Source organism: Schistocerca americana, chromosome 2 (genome assembly GCF_021461395.2).
Source record: "Schistocerca americana isolate TAMUIC-IGC-003095 chromosome 2, iqSchAmer2.1, whole genome shotgun sequence".
Taxonomy (NCBI): Eukaryota; Metazoa; Arthropoda; class Insecta; order Orthoptera; family Acrididae; genus Schistocerca; species Schistocerca americana.
In genome coordinates, this window is record NC_060120.1 from 638,669,297 (window position 1) to 638,687,814 (window position 18,518).

Here is an 18,518-nt window from a genome sequence, read left to right on the forward strand (position 1 = left end):
TTTGTCACAACTACCAGAGGTGTTGTTGATTGGTATGAGTGGTTGATTTGATCCCAGTGTTCCTTGCAACGTTCCGTGAAAGTGGCAGTGTGTCAAACTTCCTTATAAATATGGGGATATCAAATAGCAGTACTCTAACACAGAAAACTAGTATCAAGTGTTCCAGAATATGTTTTTTTGTGTTCTGCTTATGTTAATAAAATTTATTATTACTAGTAAATGAGTGTTCCTATTTCATGTGCTATACCAGTTGAGATGCTCAAACATGAAAACATAAGTAGTTCAGATGGTTAATACTTAGGTGGACTGGCAGTGTGAGTGAAATAAGAAGATGAAGAAAGTAAGCTAATAATAGCATAAACAAATGGAGAAAAAATTGCAAAGGTTAACAGGTAAACCAAAACAGCAAGACAAGTGAAACATTTGGGACAAAGTTTTTTATTCTTTGGAGAAGCACATAGTCAGATGAGCTTTGATAACATGTTAAAACCTGTGTTTCAGATCTATACTTGAACCTGGATATGTGCTTTCACTCGGCAGTGTTAGTCCAACTAACTATTCAAGTTGATTCATACTGGGATGGTTCAGCTGGATTAGTACTGCATGTGAAAGGCATTTGTTGAAGTCAAAACTATAGAGTTCATATTATGAAAATACAAATGAAAATGTACATCATCTGAATGTATCTACTACAAATGAACATTTATCCCATCCTGGTAAGGTGTCTGGGACCCTGCACTTCCTTTCCAACCTTCCCCAAACCATTGTTTCCCCTCCTTGAGGAAGGAACTAATAGTGCCAAAAGCTGTTACAGGTTTTTGTACTTTTATATGTATGTATTGGCAGTATTAAAAATTTCACCTTTTGAAGGTAAGTCACTGTTATTGTCATCATCATAATTATCAACATTATCATCCAGTTCAATCACTTGATGCTGTGGCCTCTGAGTTGGGGTGCAATGTAGGATCCCAACCAGTTCGTCCATTTATGCTGATTTTGAGCTCTCCATTGCCAACTGAATCCAGCTGTCTTTTGTAAATCTCTCTCCCATCTGTGCTGGTCTTCCTCTCAGTATTTTTTGGTAAACTGGGTTTCATATTTACAAGTTGAATCAGATATACACTACTGGCCATTAAAATTGCTACACCAAGAAGAAATGCAGATGATAAACGGGTATTCATTGGACGAATATATTATACTAGAACGCACATGAGATTACATTTTCACGCAATTTGGGTGCATAGATCCTGAGAAATCAGTACACAGAAAAACCACCTGTGGCCGTAATAAAGGCCTTCATGTGCCTGGGCATTGAGTCAAACAGAGCTTGGATGGCATGTACAGGTACATCTGCCCATGCAGCTTCAACACGATACCACAGTTCATCAAGAGTAGTGACTGGTGTATTGTGACGAGCCAGTTGCTCGGCCACCATTGACCAGACGTTTTCAATTGGTGAGAGATCTGGAGAATGTGCTGGCCAGGGCAGCAGTCAAACATTTTCTGTATCCAGAAAGGTCCGTACAGGACCTGCAACATGCGGTCGTGCATTATTCTGCTGAAATGTAGGGTTTCGCAGGGATCGAATGAAGGGTAGAGCCACAGGTCGTAACACATCTGAAATGTAATGTCCACTGTTCAAAGTGCCGTCAATGCAAACAAGAGGTGACTGAGACGTGTAACCAATGGCACCCCATACCATCACGCTGGGTGATACGCCAGTACGGCAATGACGAATACATACTTCCAATGTGCGTTCACCGCGATGTCGCCAAACACGGATGTGACCATCATGATGCTGTAAACAGAACCTAGATTCATCTGAAAAAATGACGTTTTGCCATTCGTGCAGCCAGGTTCGTCCTTGCGTACACCATCGCAGGCACTCCTGTCTGTGATGCAGCATCAAGGGTAACCGCAGCCATGGTCTCCGAGCTGATAGTTCACGCTGCTGCAAACATCGTCAAACTGTTTGCGCGGATGGTTGTTGTCTTGCAAACGTCCCCACCTGTTGACTCAGGGATCGAGACGTGGCTGCACGATATATTACAGCCATGTGGATAAGATGTCTGGCATCTCGACTGCTAGTGATACAAGGCTGTTGGGATCCAGCATGGCATTCCATATTACCCTCCTGAACCCACTGATTCCATTATTCTGCTAACAGTCATTGGATCTCGACAAACGCGAGCAGCAATGTCGCGATACGATAAACCACAATAGTGATAGGCTACAATCTGACCTTTGTCAAAGTCGGAAATGTGATGGTACGCATTTCTCCTCCATATACGAGGCATCACAACAATGTTTTACCAGGCAACGCCAGTCAACTGCTGTTTGTGTATGAGAAATCAGTTGGAAACTTTCCTCATGTGAGCATGTTGTAGGTGTCGCCACCGGCGCCAACCTTGTGTGAATGCTCTGAAAAGCTAATCATTTGCTTATCACAGAATCTTCTTCCTGTCACTTAAATTTCACATCTGTAGCACATCATCTTCATGGTGCAGCAATTTTTATGGCCAGTAGTGTACATATTCTGTGACCCTTTGCATTTGTGTATTCCCAACTCATTTACTTCTCTCTGGTGTTCATTCCTTCAGCTTGATCTTGATTTTGGTGTAGTTCATTTCTAGATCATCTTCAGAGCAGACTAACGTAAGTTCACTAACTAATATTTGAAATTCTTCTATGCTACATGCAAAGGAAGGAAAATGTCTTTTTATTATCACAACAAGTGTGGCTTTGTTTGAATTGTTCATCAAACATGGACTGTGTTTGAGAGAAAGTTTGACTGAAGGCAGATTTGACAAGATTGCACTGATTGTTTGTGTTCATGTCTCACCATTCATGTTTAGTGAAAAGCTGTTATCTCACTGTCATCATGAGTATTCACAATTTTGGAAACTATAGTTAAAGGTAAATACAAAAGAGCACTGGCAGTTTTCGAAATGGTAGAAGTGTTGCATGTTTCCCAGCCAAGTACTGTACAGGAAGAGATTAAGAATAATAGTCTATGCAACAAGAGGGGCAGTGGGAGGGGGGCGGGGCAATTAAAATAAAGCTTTCCAGTTCTTCCACAGATATAAGTTTCCATTTTGTGATATTTTAATGAACTGTCATTAGAGGACCATGTAGAAATGAATACATTTTCACAAACTTGTGTCCTCTTTTTCACTGAGAGGGTGCAGTAACTCTAACCATTTATTAAAAGTTTTACTATGCATTTGGAGAAAGTTGATGTAATTATCAAGTTCTGAGCATAATATTTCGTTTAACAATTTTCAATTTTAACCATTGCCTGGACCAGCATCTAATTTTTTTCTTTTTCTTCTTTACACTTAGAGCTTAAGCCAATGCAAGAAGTGTGTTGTCTGCATTGGTAACTATTCGTACTAGTATCAAAATATTTCACTACATGAACAGCGTCTGCTTCAAAAGCAAGGTTAAATTGATGAACTTGTTGGTACATCTGCAGTCTTGTTTGACAAACCCATGGACAGAAAAGAGTGAATTTAACAAACAAGATTGATCATTCATTGGGGGGGGGGGGGGGGGGGGCGGCTCTCAGTTTTTCAGTGTAGGCATAAAACCATGATTCACCACTAGAAAGTAACTTGTAAAAATGCTCATTCTGTTTGAGACTGTTCTTCTTGATAGTAAGAACCTGAAATCCACATTTGGAAATGACTCTTTGGAGTCCCAAATTTTCTGTTAAAATTCACTGAACCATGTTCCAAGAAAATCTTGTTAACACTGCTTCATGTTCAGTGGTCCACTATTTGTCTTCAATGACAAGTTCACAGATTTTCTCAATGTTTTTCTATGTTCATGCAGTTAAAAGATGTCCAGAACAAAGCCTCAATAGGTCACCATTTCTGAAGATAAAAAAAAATTCAGACAGTAATTTTTCCCCAGAGTGTCATCTTTGTGGCTGTTTCAACATTATATCAGTTTCTACAGCGTTTTTCCCAAGAGGGAAGGAAAATTTTACAACCACACTTTGCTCACTTACACTTTTCAAAATAATAGTAATAATAAAAAAATAAGGCAAGGTGGAAACAGCCGTGGCAAAAGAATTCACTACAAGCAGACAACACCTCCCGGATTAATGCCAGGAGGATTTAAATATTAAGAGGTTATGCAATAACACATAACAAGAACGCTTAACAAGAAAACTGTGTACTACACAAGCTCACACAGCCCATCTTATTCCAGGAACTTTGAGTATCTGCTCATATCATGTGTGTCTTCTGAAATAACAGGAGCAGTTTCAATCAAACTTGATACAAATACAAATTATTATCTGAAAGAAAACTGCACTCTTGGAATAAAGCCTGACCAGTTTCAATCAAACTTTGTACACTTATGACAAAATCTAACCTAACTTGGTACCTTTGTGATTCACTGCCTAGGAACACATATTAACTCTACATCTACATCTACATGACTACTCTGAAATTCACATTTAAGTGCTTGGCAGAGGGTCCATCGAACCACAATCATACTATCTCTCTACCATTCCACTCCCGAACAGCGTGCGGGAAAAACGAACACCTAAACCTTTCTGTTCTAGCTCTGATTTATCTTATTTTATTTTGATGATCATTCCTACCTATGTAGTTGGGCTCAACAAAATATTTTTGCATTCGGAAGAGAAAGTTGGTGACTGAAATTTCGTAAATAGATCTTGCCACGACGAAAAACGTCTTTGCTTTAATGACTTCCATCCCAACTCACATATCATATCTGCCACACTCTCTCCCCTATTACGTGATAATACAGAACAAGCTGCCCTTTTTTGCACCCTTTCGATGTCCTCCGTCAATCCCACCTGGTAAGGATCCCACACCGCACAGCAATATTCTAACAGAGGACGAATGAGTGTAGTGTAAGCTGTCTCTTTAGTGGACTTGTTGCATCTTCTAAGTGTCCTGCCAATGAAACGCAACCTTTGGCTTGCCTTCCCCATGATATTATCTATGTGGTCTTTCCAACTGAAGTTGTTCATAATTTTAACACCCACATACTTAGTTGAATTGACAGCCTTGAGAATTGTACTATTTATCAAGTAATCGAATTCCAACAGATTTCTCATGTGGATCACCTCACACTTTTCGTTATTTAGTGTCAACTGCCACCTGCCACACCATACAGCAATCTTTTCTAAATCGCTTTGCAACTGATACTGGTCTTTGGATGACCTTACTAGACGGTAAATTACAGCATCATATGTGAACAACCTAAGAGAACTGCTCAGATTGTCACCCAGGTCATTTATATAGATCAGGAACAGCATAGGTCCCAGAACACTTCCCTGGGGAACACCTGATATCACTTCAGTTTTACTCGATGATTTGCCGTCTATTACTACGAACTGCGACCTTCCTGACAGGAAATCACGAATCCAGTCACAAAACTGAGACAATACCCCATTGGCCCACAGCTTGATTAGAAGTTGCTTGCGAGGAACAGTGTCAAAAGCTTTCCGGAAATCTAGAAATACGGAATCAACTTGAGATCCCCTGTCGATAGCAGCCATTACTTTGTGCGAATAAAGAGCTAGCTGCTTTGCACAGGAACGATGTTTCCTGAAACCATGCTGATTACATATCAATAGATTGTTCCCTTCAAGGTGATTCATAATGTTTGAATACAGTATATGCTCCAAAACCCTACTGCTAACCGACGTCAATGATATAGGTCTGTAGTTCGATGGATTACTCCTACTACCCTTCTTAAACACTGGTGCGACCTGTGCAATTTTCCAGTCTGTAGGTACAGATCTAGCGGTTGTATATGATTGGTAAGTAGGGAGCTATTGTATCAGTGTAATCTGAAAGGAACCTAATCGGTATACAATCTGGACCTGAAGACTTGCCCGTATCAAGCGATTTGAGTTGCTTTGCAGCCCCTAAGGTATCTACTTCTAAGAAACTCATGCTAGCAGCTATTTGTGTTTCAAATTCTGGAATATTCCATTCGTCTTCCGTGGTGAAGGAATTTCAGGAAACTGCGTTCAATAACTCCGCTTTAGTGGCACAGTCGTCAGTAACAGTACCATCGGCACTGTGCAGTGAAGGTATTGACTGCGTCTTGCTGCTTGTGTACTTTACATACGACCAGAATTTCTTCGGATTTTCTACCAAATTTCGAGACAATGTTTCATTATGGAACCTATTATCTCGCATTGAAGTCTGTGCCAAATTTCGCGCGTCTGTAAATTTTAGCCAATCTTCGGGATTTCGCGTTCTTCTGAACTTCACATGCTTTTTCCGTTGCCTCTGCAACAGCGTTCGGACCTGTTTTGTGTACCATGGGGGATCAGTTCCATCTCTTATCTCTTTATGAGGTATGAATCTCTCAATTGCTGTTGCTACTATATCTTTGAATTTGAGCCACATCTTGTCTACATTTGCATAGTCAGTTCGGAAGGAATGGAGATTGTCTCTTAGGAAGGCTTCTAGTGACATTTTATCCGCTTTTTTAAATAAAGTTATTTTGCGTTTGTTTCTGGTGGATTTGGAAGAAACGGTATTGAGCCTAGCTACAATGACCTTGTGATCACTAATCCCTGTATCAGTCATGATGCTCTCTATTAGCTCTGGATTGTTTGTGGCTAAGATGTCAAGGGTGTTTTTGCAACCATTTTCAATTAGCGTGGGTTCGTGGACTAACTGCTCGAAATAATTTTTGGAGAAAGCATTTAGAACAATCTCGGAAGATGTTTTCTGCCTACCACCGGTTTTGAACAAGTATTTTTGCAAACATATTGAGGGAAGGTTGAAGTCCCCACCAACTATAATTGTATGAGTGGGGTATTTATTTGTTACGAGACTCAAATTTTCTCTGAACTGTTCAGCAACTATATCATCGGAGTCTGGGGGACATTAGAAGGAGCCAATTATTAACTTAGTTCGGCTGTTAAGTATAACCTCCACCCATACCAATTCGCACGGAGTATCTACTTCGACTTCACTACAAGATAAACCACTACTGACAAAAACAAACACTCCACCACCAATTCTGCCTAATCTATCTTTCATGAACACCATCAGAGACTTCGTAAAAATTTCTGCAGAACTTATTTCAGGCTTTAGCCAGCTTTCTGTACCTATAACGATTTCAGCTTCTGTGCTTTCTATTAGCGCTTGAAGCTCAGGGACTTTCCCAGCACAACTACAATTTACAACTACAATTCCGACTGTTCCTTGATCCAAGCACGTCCTGTATTTGCCATGCACCCTTTGAGATTGCAGCCCACCCTGTACTTTCCCGAGGCCTTCTAACCTAAAAAACCGCCCAGTCCATGTTACACAGCCTCTGCTACCCGTGTAGCTGCAAGCTGAGTGTAGTGAACTCCTGACCTATTCAGCGGAACCCGAAACCCACCACCCTATGGCGCAAGTCAAGGAATCTGCAGCCAACATGGTCGCAAAACCATCTGAGCCTCTGATTCAGACTCTGATTCAGTGGTAAAATGTTCCTACAACAAAACGAGTGTAAAAATATTAAAAATGACCAGACTAGCATAAAATTCAAAGCTTTTGGTGTTGCTAGGCTGACCGTTATGATGATTTTTTTTTTATCTCTATCTTTTGTTATCTCTATCTATTTTTGTATCTGGCAGAGATGGGAAGGGTTTTTCTTTTTCTTTTCAAAATGGCTCCCTTAGTAGCATTGAAGTTATTCCTTTATGGCTTAACACATGTCCCATCACCCTTGACAATAATTTCCATATGTTTCTCTCTTCACCAGTTGTGTGGAGAACCTCCTCATTACTCATCATTTCGCCTAATTTTCAACATTCTTGTTTAGCACAACATCTAAAACACATCAGCTCACTTCCTTTCCAGTTTCCCTACAGTCTATGATGGCTTCCATGTCATGCTGCACTTCAAACATACATTGTCAGAAATTTCTTCCTAAAATTAAAGACTATGTTTGATAATTTGAATAAACAAGACTGCTGTTAGTGTTAGGACTGCTTATTGAAGAACAATATTTATACAGTATTTATTTTTAGAGAAGCCTATTTCTTTTCAACTGAAATGTCCAGTATGGTATCCATTATCACAGGTATCTGCAACCATACAGAACAACAAACACACCACTTCATTCCTCAGTCCTTCTGTATTTCTTTCTGCACTGATTTTTCTGGATGATTCTCTTAAATACCAGTCTCTTCTTCATCTCTACTAAATTGTTACCTGAGTCCAAGTCTACTTCTGTGTACTCCTTACCATCTAATATCTGATTTCAAAATCTCTGTCTGACAATGATGTAATCCAGCTGGAATCTTCATGTGTCTCCATTCCTTTTACAAGTACACCTACTCCTAATGTGGTTCTTGAACAGTGTATTCATATTACAGATATTTATACAAGAACAATTATTCTCCAATAAAGAACTCTAACAGTCATAGTGGTCTTGTTTATTCAAAGCATGGAATGATATGGCTATGGTCACCTTACATATAAAATAGCATGTCCTACATTTGACACTAATGGACTATTTTTCATGAGGAAAGTCCTTTTAGCCTGTGATAGTCTGCTTCTTATATCCTTCTTGCTTTGTCCATAATGCATAATTTTGCTTCCAAATTAGCATAATTCTTACAGTTTGTCTACTTTATGGACTCCAATTTTGACGTTAAGTTTGTTGTTAATGTCATTTCTTCTACTCATCATTACATTCATCTTTCTTTGGTTGATTCCCAGTCTATAGTGTGTGATCATTATGCCAGTCATTCCATTCAACAAGTTGAAATTCTTTCTGACTGTCACTGACAATAACAATGTCATCTATAGATCATATCATTGATATTCTTAGTCTGAATTTTAATCTCACTTCTGAATCTTCCTTTTATTTACATTATTGATTCTTCATAATAAAAATAATGGGTGGAACACTAAATCCTTTCTTACTATGTTCCTAATCTGAGAACTTCATTGTTGGCCTTGTATCCACTTGGTTCTTATACGTATTTACTACTCATCTTTCCTTATAGTTTATTCCCATTTTTCTCAGAATTTTGAACAACTTGCACCATTTTACAATGCTGAATGCTTTTTTTGTTCAATAAACCCTATGAACAATGTCTTGGATTTTCCTTTGTTTTGCTTCCACTGTGAAGCAAAATGTCAGACCAGCCTCTATCATGACTTTACCTTTTCTAAAGCTAAACTGTTTGTCATCTAACAGATCTGCAGTTTTCTTTTCCATTTTGCTGTATATTATTCTGGTTTGCATCTTGGATGCTTGAACTGTAAACAGATTGTGTCATAGTTCTCACACTTATCTAGTCTTGCTATCTTCAGAATTGTACAGATGACATTTTTTCAGAAATTTGACAATATGTCTTCAAACTTGGTGCTCCAGAGAATCTTTAATAGTCATCTGGGTCACTTTTCGTAATAACTTCAGAAATTTAAAAGGATATTATCTATGGTTTTTCCCTTGTTTGATCACAAATCTTCCAAAACTCTGTCAAATTCTGACTTTATAAATGGATCTCCTTATGTCCTCCATGCAAACACTCCTTTCTTTCTAAATCACATAACCTTATAGGCCCTCCTCCTTGTAGAGGTCTTCAGTGTTCTCTTTCCACCTGTTTGCTCTTTCCTCTGTGCTTCACAGTGAAATTCCCATTGCACTCTTTAATGTTAATGTCTATGCTTTTAGTTTCACTAAACATTGTTCTGATGTTTTGACTTTTCTGTATAATATTCAGTCAGGCAATAACCATTTCACTTGGATTTCTTTGCACTGTTCCTGCAGCTATTTTGCCTTGGTTTTCCTATGCTTTTAGTTTCACTAAACATTGTTCTGATGTTTTGACTTTTCTGTATAATATTCAGTCAGACAATGACCATTTCACTTGGATTTCTTTGCACTGTTCCTGCAGCTATTTTGCCTTGGTTTTCCTGCACTTCCTTTTTTGCTTGCTTTTTCTTGACCATTTTTGTTTTTCTTCTCTTATCAATCAACTGATATATTTCTTCTGTTAGCCAAGGTTTCTTCACAGTTACCTTCCTTGTACCTATATATGTCTGTCTAACTTGTGTGACTGCTATTTTTAGAGAAATCCATTTTTTTTTCAACTGAACCATCCATTATGGTATCCATTATCACATGTATCTGCAGCCATATAGAACATGAAACACACCACGTCATTCCTCAGCCCTTCAGTATTTCTTTCCACATTGATTCTTCTGGATGATTCTCTTGCACGTCAATCTTCTCTTCATCATTACTATATTGTGACCTGAGTCTGTGTCTGCTCCTGTGTATACTTTATCATCCAATATTTGATTTGAGAATCTCTTGTCTGACAATGATGTAATCCAGTTGGAATCTTTATGTGTCTCCAGGCCCTTTACAAGTACACCTACTCCTCCTGTGGTTCTTGAGCAGTGTATTCATATCACAAGCTGAAATTTATTGCAAAATTCATATTGTCTCTCTCCTCTCTCATTCCTAATAGTGAACCCATGTTCTCCCATAACTATATTTTCTGTTTCCTCTCCTGCTGTTGTGTTCTCATCACCCACTATTATTAGATTTTCATCTCCCTTCACATACTGAATTACGTGTTCATTATCTTCAGTACTTTCTCTCATCTTCATCTTCTGCTGCTGATGTCAGTAGACATCTGAACTACTGTCATTGGTGCTGGTGTGCTGCCAATTATGAAGAGAATAATCCTGTCCCTGAACAGTAAATCATTCACTGCACAGCCTTCCTATTCATGCTGAAGCCATTACATAATTAAATGATTTTCTGTTACAGACCCCCACTGTATCTAGAGCGAGTCTTTGGATTTCCATTTTACAGATTTTCTAGCTGCCCAACTGTGGCTGTCCCTCCTACTTTTTATTTCTTCAGTTGTTGTTTGTTGTCTTTGGTGTCAACATACTGCATTGCTACACTGATTGAAAAAATGGGTTGTGGATTCCAACACCGACTACTGCAAATTATGTAGCCAACAGGTGCACAGTTGTGTTTCACTGTACTTTAATTTCACTGTTCACAACCCCCGATAATACACCGTTATATGGCCAGTACACTACTGTTTAACTTGCGACAAGCCTCATTAATAGTTTGCAGGCAAAACTCCACATACTGCTACATTACTTTACTGTTGAACAATGAGCAATAAAAATGTAGCCACAAAGTTCATAGTTCTTGAAGAATAACCATGTACTTATGGAGCAGACACTGTCACTGTTTTAACATATGGCTTAATTGTTTAACACTTATTACACTGTTAAGTTGAATCATTGTTGTTCTAAACAGCACAGGTTACTAGTCTGAAAATCAGCTGTGGACTGACCGTCTCATGATCAAATATTCAGCCCTTATATATCACCACAATAATAGGTACTGAAACTACACATTGTTTGAAGTTAAACTTACAGAAATTATAATTAAGACTTAACTCATTAAATTAAGTGACTACATCGAAAAATTGGTTCTTGTTAACAGTTTCTTCTACTACAAGGGTTAAGATGAATTATTTGTTTAAATCATGAAATTAACAAATATAGTTACACAAACAATACTTTTGACAAAACTGTTAATTATTTTGGAATTAATGAAGAGCTGGTTTTGCTAACATGTTTTTGAATAGAGCTAAATAGATACTTGTATAATAGAGGGAAACATTCCACATGGGAAAAATATATCTAAAAACAAAGATGATGTGACCTACCAAACGAAAGTGCTGGCATGTCGATAGACACACAAACAAACACAAACATACACACAAAATTCTAGCTTTCGCAACCAACGGTTGCTTCGTCAGGAAAGAGGGATGGAGAGGGAAATATGAAAGGATGTAGGTTTTGAGGGAGAGGGTAAGGAGTCATTCCAGTCCCGGGAGCGGAAAGACTTACCTTAGGGGGAAAAAAGGATGGGTATACACTCGCGCACACACACACATATCCATCCACACATATACAGACACAAGCAGACATATATCTTGGAAGTGGGTGATGTATTATTGAGTATATATAGGCGGGGTAAAATTGTATAGTAGATTACGGTGTCTGCTTGTGTCTGTATATGTGTGGATGGATATGTGTGTGTGTGTGTGCAAGTGTATACCCGTCCTTTTTTCCCCCTAAGGTAAGTCTTTCCATTCCCGGGATTGGAATGCCTCCTTACCCTCTCCCTTAAAACCCACATCCTTTCGTCTTTCCCTCTCCTTCCCTCTTTCCTGACGAAGCAACCGTTGGCTGCAAAAGCTAGAATTTTGTGTGTATGTTTGTGTTTGTTTGTGTGTCTATCGACGTGCTAGCGCTTTCGTTTGGTAAGTCACACCATCTTTGTTTTTATATATAAAAACAAAGATGAGGTGACTTACCGAACAAAAGCGCTGGCAGGTCGATAGACACACAAACAAATACAAACATACACACAAAATTCAAGCTTTCGCAACAAACTGTTGCCTCATCAGGAAAGAGGGAAGGAGAGGGGAAGACGAAAGGAAGTGGGTTTTAAGGGAGAGGGTAAGGAGTCATTCCAGTCCTTAAAACCCACTTCCTTTCGTCTTCCCCTCTCCTTCCCTCTTTCCTGATGAGGCAACAGTTTGTTGCGAAAGCTTGAATTTTGTGTGTATGTTTGTGTTTGTTTGTGTGTCTATCGACCTGCCAGCGCTTTTGTTCGGTAAGTCACCTCATCTTTGTTTTTATATATAATTTTTCCCACGTGGAATGTTTCCTTCCATTATATTGATATCATCTTTGTTTTTAGATATAAATAGATACTTAAGATTACTAGTACTTCACTTTCCAAAGTTTACAATTATTACGGAATTTATACTTTTTTATATGTCAACAATAGAATTTAAGTTACGAAACAATCACTGGTTTCACCCTATAACAAAAGATACTAACTAGGAATAGGCAAAACAAATTAAAAAATCAATTACATACATAAAACTAAGCACAAAATTAGACCTGGTGTTATTTACTTTAAAACTGAGGGCCAATCTTTCTATTTTATGGAAATGCAGATTATATTCACATATGTTAATGATAATTAGTTAAAAGTAGCAAAATGAATTAAAGGAGGCAGAGGGTAAAACAAGAGGGGAATTTAAATTATGCCAGCTTGTTTCATCACACAACAACATTTGGACTTATGACCTTCCATTCCTTTCCTGAGACCAAATGGGTGACTAATCTGGACTCTTTAGCCAATGGAGTGATCATTGTGATGCTTTTTTAATTACAGGCCACATTTTCTGGAGATACCATACAAGGTGTCTTAAAAGCAATGATTTCCATTGCCTTCTGCATCCTCATGCAGTTTATAATTGCTGATTCTTCTACTCTTTAGGGGCAATTTACTAACCCAAGGGCAAAGGAGTGCCCGGAGTCTCTGTCCACTCCTCCCCTCTCTTTGGCAAGTCCATTGGCAGAATGAGTGTGCCTCCTTATACTGAAAGTCTTTGGCTGGATTTGACGATCATTTTCCTTTAAAATTCAAGTAGTGACTAGGTTGAAACCCAGGAAATTTTGATTACTAGCCAAAGACTACTGATGGCAATTAATCCATAAGAATGAGTGTGGGAATTTGGGTGGAAAAGGGGGGTTGACATATAAAGTATAAAAATGGAATGCATACACTAATTTTAAGTAAGCATGGTACACATATCACTGTCACGAAATACTGGTGGTACAAAATGTCTAGTAGCCCTATGTAAGCATGTGGGATGGCATACAAAAGTAACTGAAGCGATAATAGTATTTTATACGCACTCTTCAAGGTCATTTTTCAAATAACATTTCATACCTATCAGGGTGCTACAGGATAAGGACATGATAATCTGTAAAGATAAGTAAAACTGACCAAAACTAGAACTGAATCCAAAGTTTTTGGGCTCATTAGATGACATAACAGCCAAAGAGATTGGGGTGAGGTATGAAGGAGCAAACTGTAAAAATAGCCTAAAACAGCTGCTATTACAGTCACTTCCGGAATTTTCAGGTCAATTGTTGACAGTTCCAATGATGTTTATGTCAAAACTTAGTCAAATTTAATGAACAGCACTCTTCAAATGCTTCTGGAAGAAATTATACATGCAGGACAATGTTTTCCTACTCCAACGTATTATGAATAATCATTCATCACTGGAAACAGTGTATCAAAGCTACAGTACTGATTGCTGAATGTACAGGCAATGACTCTGACACCATTGGTCTACTTCCAACTACATTAACATTACACCAAAGTTTACATTATGATTTGTACACCATATTTAAACTTAAAAAAAATTTAACTAAAGTAAGTTCCTTTTATACTATAGATTGATTTTATTCTTCATAGTATCTAATGAAAGACAAGGTAATGCTGGGTAGTCAGCTAGTATTTATTAAAGCATTCATCTTAAAAAACAATGTAGCTTAATTGCAAACAGATGGGTTATAGCATTTCAAATTATAATTAAATTATAATTTAACGTTTATAAATGATGTTATTCTATGAGCTGATACATCATAAACTTTTTTGAAAAACATACCATGAACAGTGATGTAAATAATTTTATTTAAGCCCATTCCTATTCCATTAGTGGCCTGACAGGAGTAGTATCCTTTGTTCTCGGGATGGATGTTTTGAATCCAGAGACTTCCATTTTCCAGGATTCTGTAACAATGAAATGTGATTAATCTGTAAACTAATTATAAAATTAAAAGAATGGTAACTAAAGTCTCTCTTCATTCACTTTTACTTTTTTCAGTGAAAAAAATATATTATTGGCAATTTGCCCTCAACAATCTTTCTTGTTGCTGCAATGTTCCTGATTTATTACCAGAGGAAGGAACAAATGGGTACCAATTAGGACTACAGTTCTTGCAGAAATATATTTCCTATACAAGTATTAACTATAAGCTGGTGAATTATATTTTGAGATGCAAACACTCTTGTTCTGCCAATTTGACCTGAATCTAAGAAACAAAAATAATTACATATATAAAAGATGAATTTTTAATGTACCAAATTTTTAGATTGGACTAAAACATGCAAAATAGTGTCTCCCAGTCCCATAAAGATTTCTAGCCACAAACAGACAGTCCTGAAAATTTGTAACTGTGAGTTTTTAATAGGCATGAAAATTCTTGTCAGGTATAAAATGAAAAATATGGCACACATGCAATAGATACAGTAAAGACATAAGTCATTCATGAATCAGTTAATTGGTAGAGCAATAGTATGGCGGTGTGTTATTCATGTATCAGTTATGTTTCGTCACACAAGAAGTATTTTTATAGCTACTAAAATTCACAATAACAAATGTTCGGGATTATCTGTATGGGATTAGGAATGTGTCTGGGGCTAGCAGAAATTATTTTGTACTCTTTACTCCAATTTAAAAACATGGTATACTAAAAAGTAATTTTTATTTAAATAATTATTTCCCACTTTTTAGTCATGTATATGTGTGAAATTCTTCAATCATTCACCCGACTCAGACAGTATATTGCTTCTTCCTATATATATCTCACAAAAAGAGTGTGAAAGTAAAATTAATGAAATATGAACTCACAGGGAGGCTTGCCAGCAATTGTTCTTCCTGCGAACAATATTCGACAGGAACAGGAAAAGGGGGAAATGGTAGTGATGCACAAAGTAGCCTCTGCCACAGCAGACAAGAAAATCAGTCAATACTGCATTTTCTTTCAATTCTGAGTTACGTTCAAAGTTTCAAGTCTCTGGCTCATCAGGAAATTAGTTTAGAATCAGTTGCAAAATTTATACCAAACTGACAGACAATAAAGCAACCTAATGGTAGAAAGGTACCTCTTTTGACTGATCCATAACATAATCAGTGAAAATATTTATTTCTTTTTTCTTTTAAAAGAACAAAATTTTTCAGAGATATTTTGAAAATTAACATGATACAACAAAAAGCCTAATACTTTTAATTTTGTAATGAATGAGTGCAGGCAAGCTGCAGATAGTTTAAGTACTAGTGATTCTTCCTTACTACAAGTTTGTTTCATCTGTAGTGCCAGTCTCAAGTAAACATCTAGTTGGAATGGATGATCATATTGCATCAGTGAGTACACTGTCAACAGTTTAATTGATAAAACTTTTCACATTGGGAAGAATGAAATTTTCATGGTTTCATGTCTTGTAATGATGAGAAACTGTGAATTCATACTACGAATTATTGCTGTTATTTGTATTTGGACGTATGTGATACATTTTTTTCTCATAGTCTATGTTGCCTGGTCTTTTTTCTCATATTCTGATCTCCCTGCACTGATAAGTCTCTTTGACATATGAAGTCATATTTTTGTTTTAAATTTTGATGTAGTCTTATATGAAACTGGCCATCCTTAGTCCAGTGAAGTAAAAATAGGACTCTGCAACATGAGATAATAATTGAGAATATGTCAGCCCTCTCTGTATGCTACAAATCTTTCAAAATGGAGATGGAAAGCTCTGTAAGTTCCTGCATATAGCGGAAAACTGAGAAAAGTATTCATCTCCCTTGGTCTGCATCTTGTACATCTCAAGAGCTGTCAAACTTCCAAGAAATTTTATAATTTGTATATTAGTATAACATGAGTGCTGTTAATTGTCTATCACTAAGATAAAGGGGAACATATTCAACTGGAGTCTACTGCTCTAGTAAGGCCTGGCTTGCTACGGCTAATTAGTTCCTTCTGCCAATTTAGTCTGCCCATCCTTATTTATGTTGAAATGTTTAGTAATGGACAGACTCATGATTTCAACACTGGAAGGGACAATACATCTGAATTGATATCAAGTTTATGTGTTTCAACATTGTTGTCTTCATATTCTGAATTTTCCTCATGTGAAGGGTTGTTAATTCGTTAATAGCAGCTCTATCATAATTTTCTCATCTGTGAGATATTTGCACATTTTTCAAAAAGACACCCTTAGGACCTTCTGTATGCACAATGAACTCTTATTGAAATGTGTAACTCATCTGAATGTGATAGTGAACAATTTACTTACTGATGCAAATGAAACTCAATAATGGTTATAATAAGTATATGTTTGTACAGAGTAACTTTGGTGCAATATGGAGCAACAAAAGTTATTGCAGTAGGTCATATCACACCTTACACAGAAAAAATGATTATAAGATTGGTTTTGACTGTGGTGCAAGAGAGATGCTGAAAACAAGAGTTTAGTGTAAAATTCCTCAGTTTAACAATTCAAAGCAATCTAAAATGGGACACACTTGTTGATACTGTAACACATAAGTTGTCTAAGAATATATTTGCAGTTAACTGATTAGTACATTCTGCAAAGACACTGTTTATTAAAAACTGCATACCATGCTTGATTTTCCTCTCACCTGAATTATGAAACAGAAATTTGGGGAGCAATAGAAGGAATCACGTTGTGGGTTGTTTCCAAAAATTGATGTAACCGCAGTAAAAATGTACATTCTAAAAGCCATATTACTTGCTGAAAGACTGAAGCCCCTCATTTATTCTGATTTGTATCAGTACAATACCAGAAACAAGGAAAAATTTTACAACAGCAGTCACAGACAGTGCTCTAAAAAAAGGGAGCACTATGTGCAGGTTCGAAATTAGTCAACCTTAAATTTCAGTTAAAGAAATTCCTGTAACCAAATCTCTTTTACATATTAGAAGAGTATCACACTTACATGCAGAATAAGAAGTGCTTTGAAAAAATATGTAAACAGTGTTAAGCAAACCATTTTATTTGTAATCTAATAATTTTGTTAATCAGTGTGATATTGAGAAGATGTATTATTGTGTTATGTATCAAGAATTGTACCCAGTTTTAGTTCATATGCAATGAAGCATTCAATGTTGAATAAAGTATTATTATTATTATTAGAAAGGATTTTATGTGGGGTCAACTTCCTTGGCAGTGTATTGAGAGTTGACTGATCCTTTGCCCAAGGTACTATAACACAGCAATATGTATGGCCATGTAATACACAAACGGTGTGTGAAATTTCATTTTACATACTTATGAATTTTCAATGGTTGAAAACAATTACTTAATTTGTTACTCTCCTACGGAAAACTTATTGTTCAAATATTTTCTACATGTTACTTCTGTTTCTTCTTTGTATTCTTCTTTCATGGCTTTACAGCTCATTGTGAGCCTTGGCCTCCTCAACAGTTTTCTGTCAATAATCTGAGTCCGTTCCTAGAGCTCTACAATTTCTGTAAGCAGTTTTCTGGAGACTCTCGATGACTCCAACCTCAAATTTGATTTTCAGCTGACCACACTCTCTCTGTCATCCTTGAAACACATTTCTGTGTACTTCTGCAAAAGTCATCTGCACTACCTGCCCAACTCACCTGAATCTGGATGATTTTGCTATTATTCTGATAGGTAGGTCTTTATAAATGTTGTTGTATCACTCATCATTGTATCTTTCACAAATTGGGCCAATGATTCCTTGGAGAATCTTTCTTTCAAATGTGTACAGCATTTAGATTTCTTTCACTGTTAGGGTCCAAGTTTCAGACACGTATGTGAGCACAGGTCTT

General features: G+C 37.2%; 1 protein-coding gene across 1 annotated transcript in view; it reads right to left on the reverse strand.

The window, feature by feature from the left end:
- The window catches only part of LOC124595367 (Down syndrome cell adhesion molecule-like protein Dscam2), a 266,443-nt gene that overhangs the window by 225,992 nt on the left and 21,933 nt on the right, over positions 1–18,518 (reverse strand). The window contains exon 2 of the mRNA XM_047134085.1: positions 14,525–14,649. Within this exon, the coding sequence (XP_046990041.1) occupies positions 14,525–14,649 (125 nt within the window). The remainder of the gene's footprint in view (positions 1–14,524; positions 14,650–18,518) is intronic.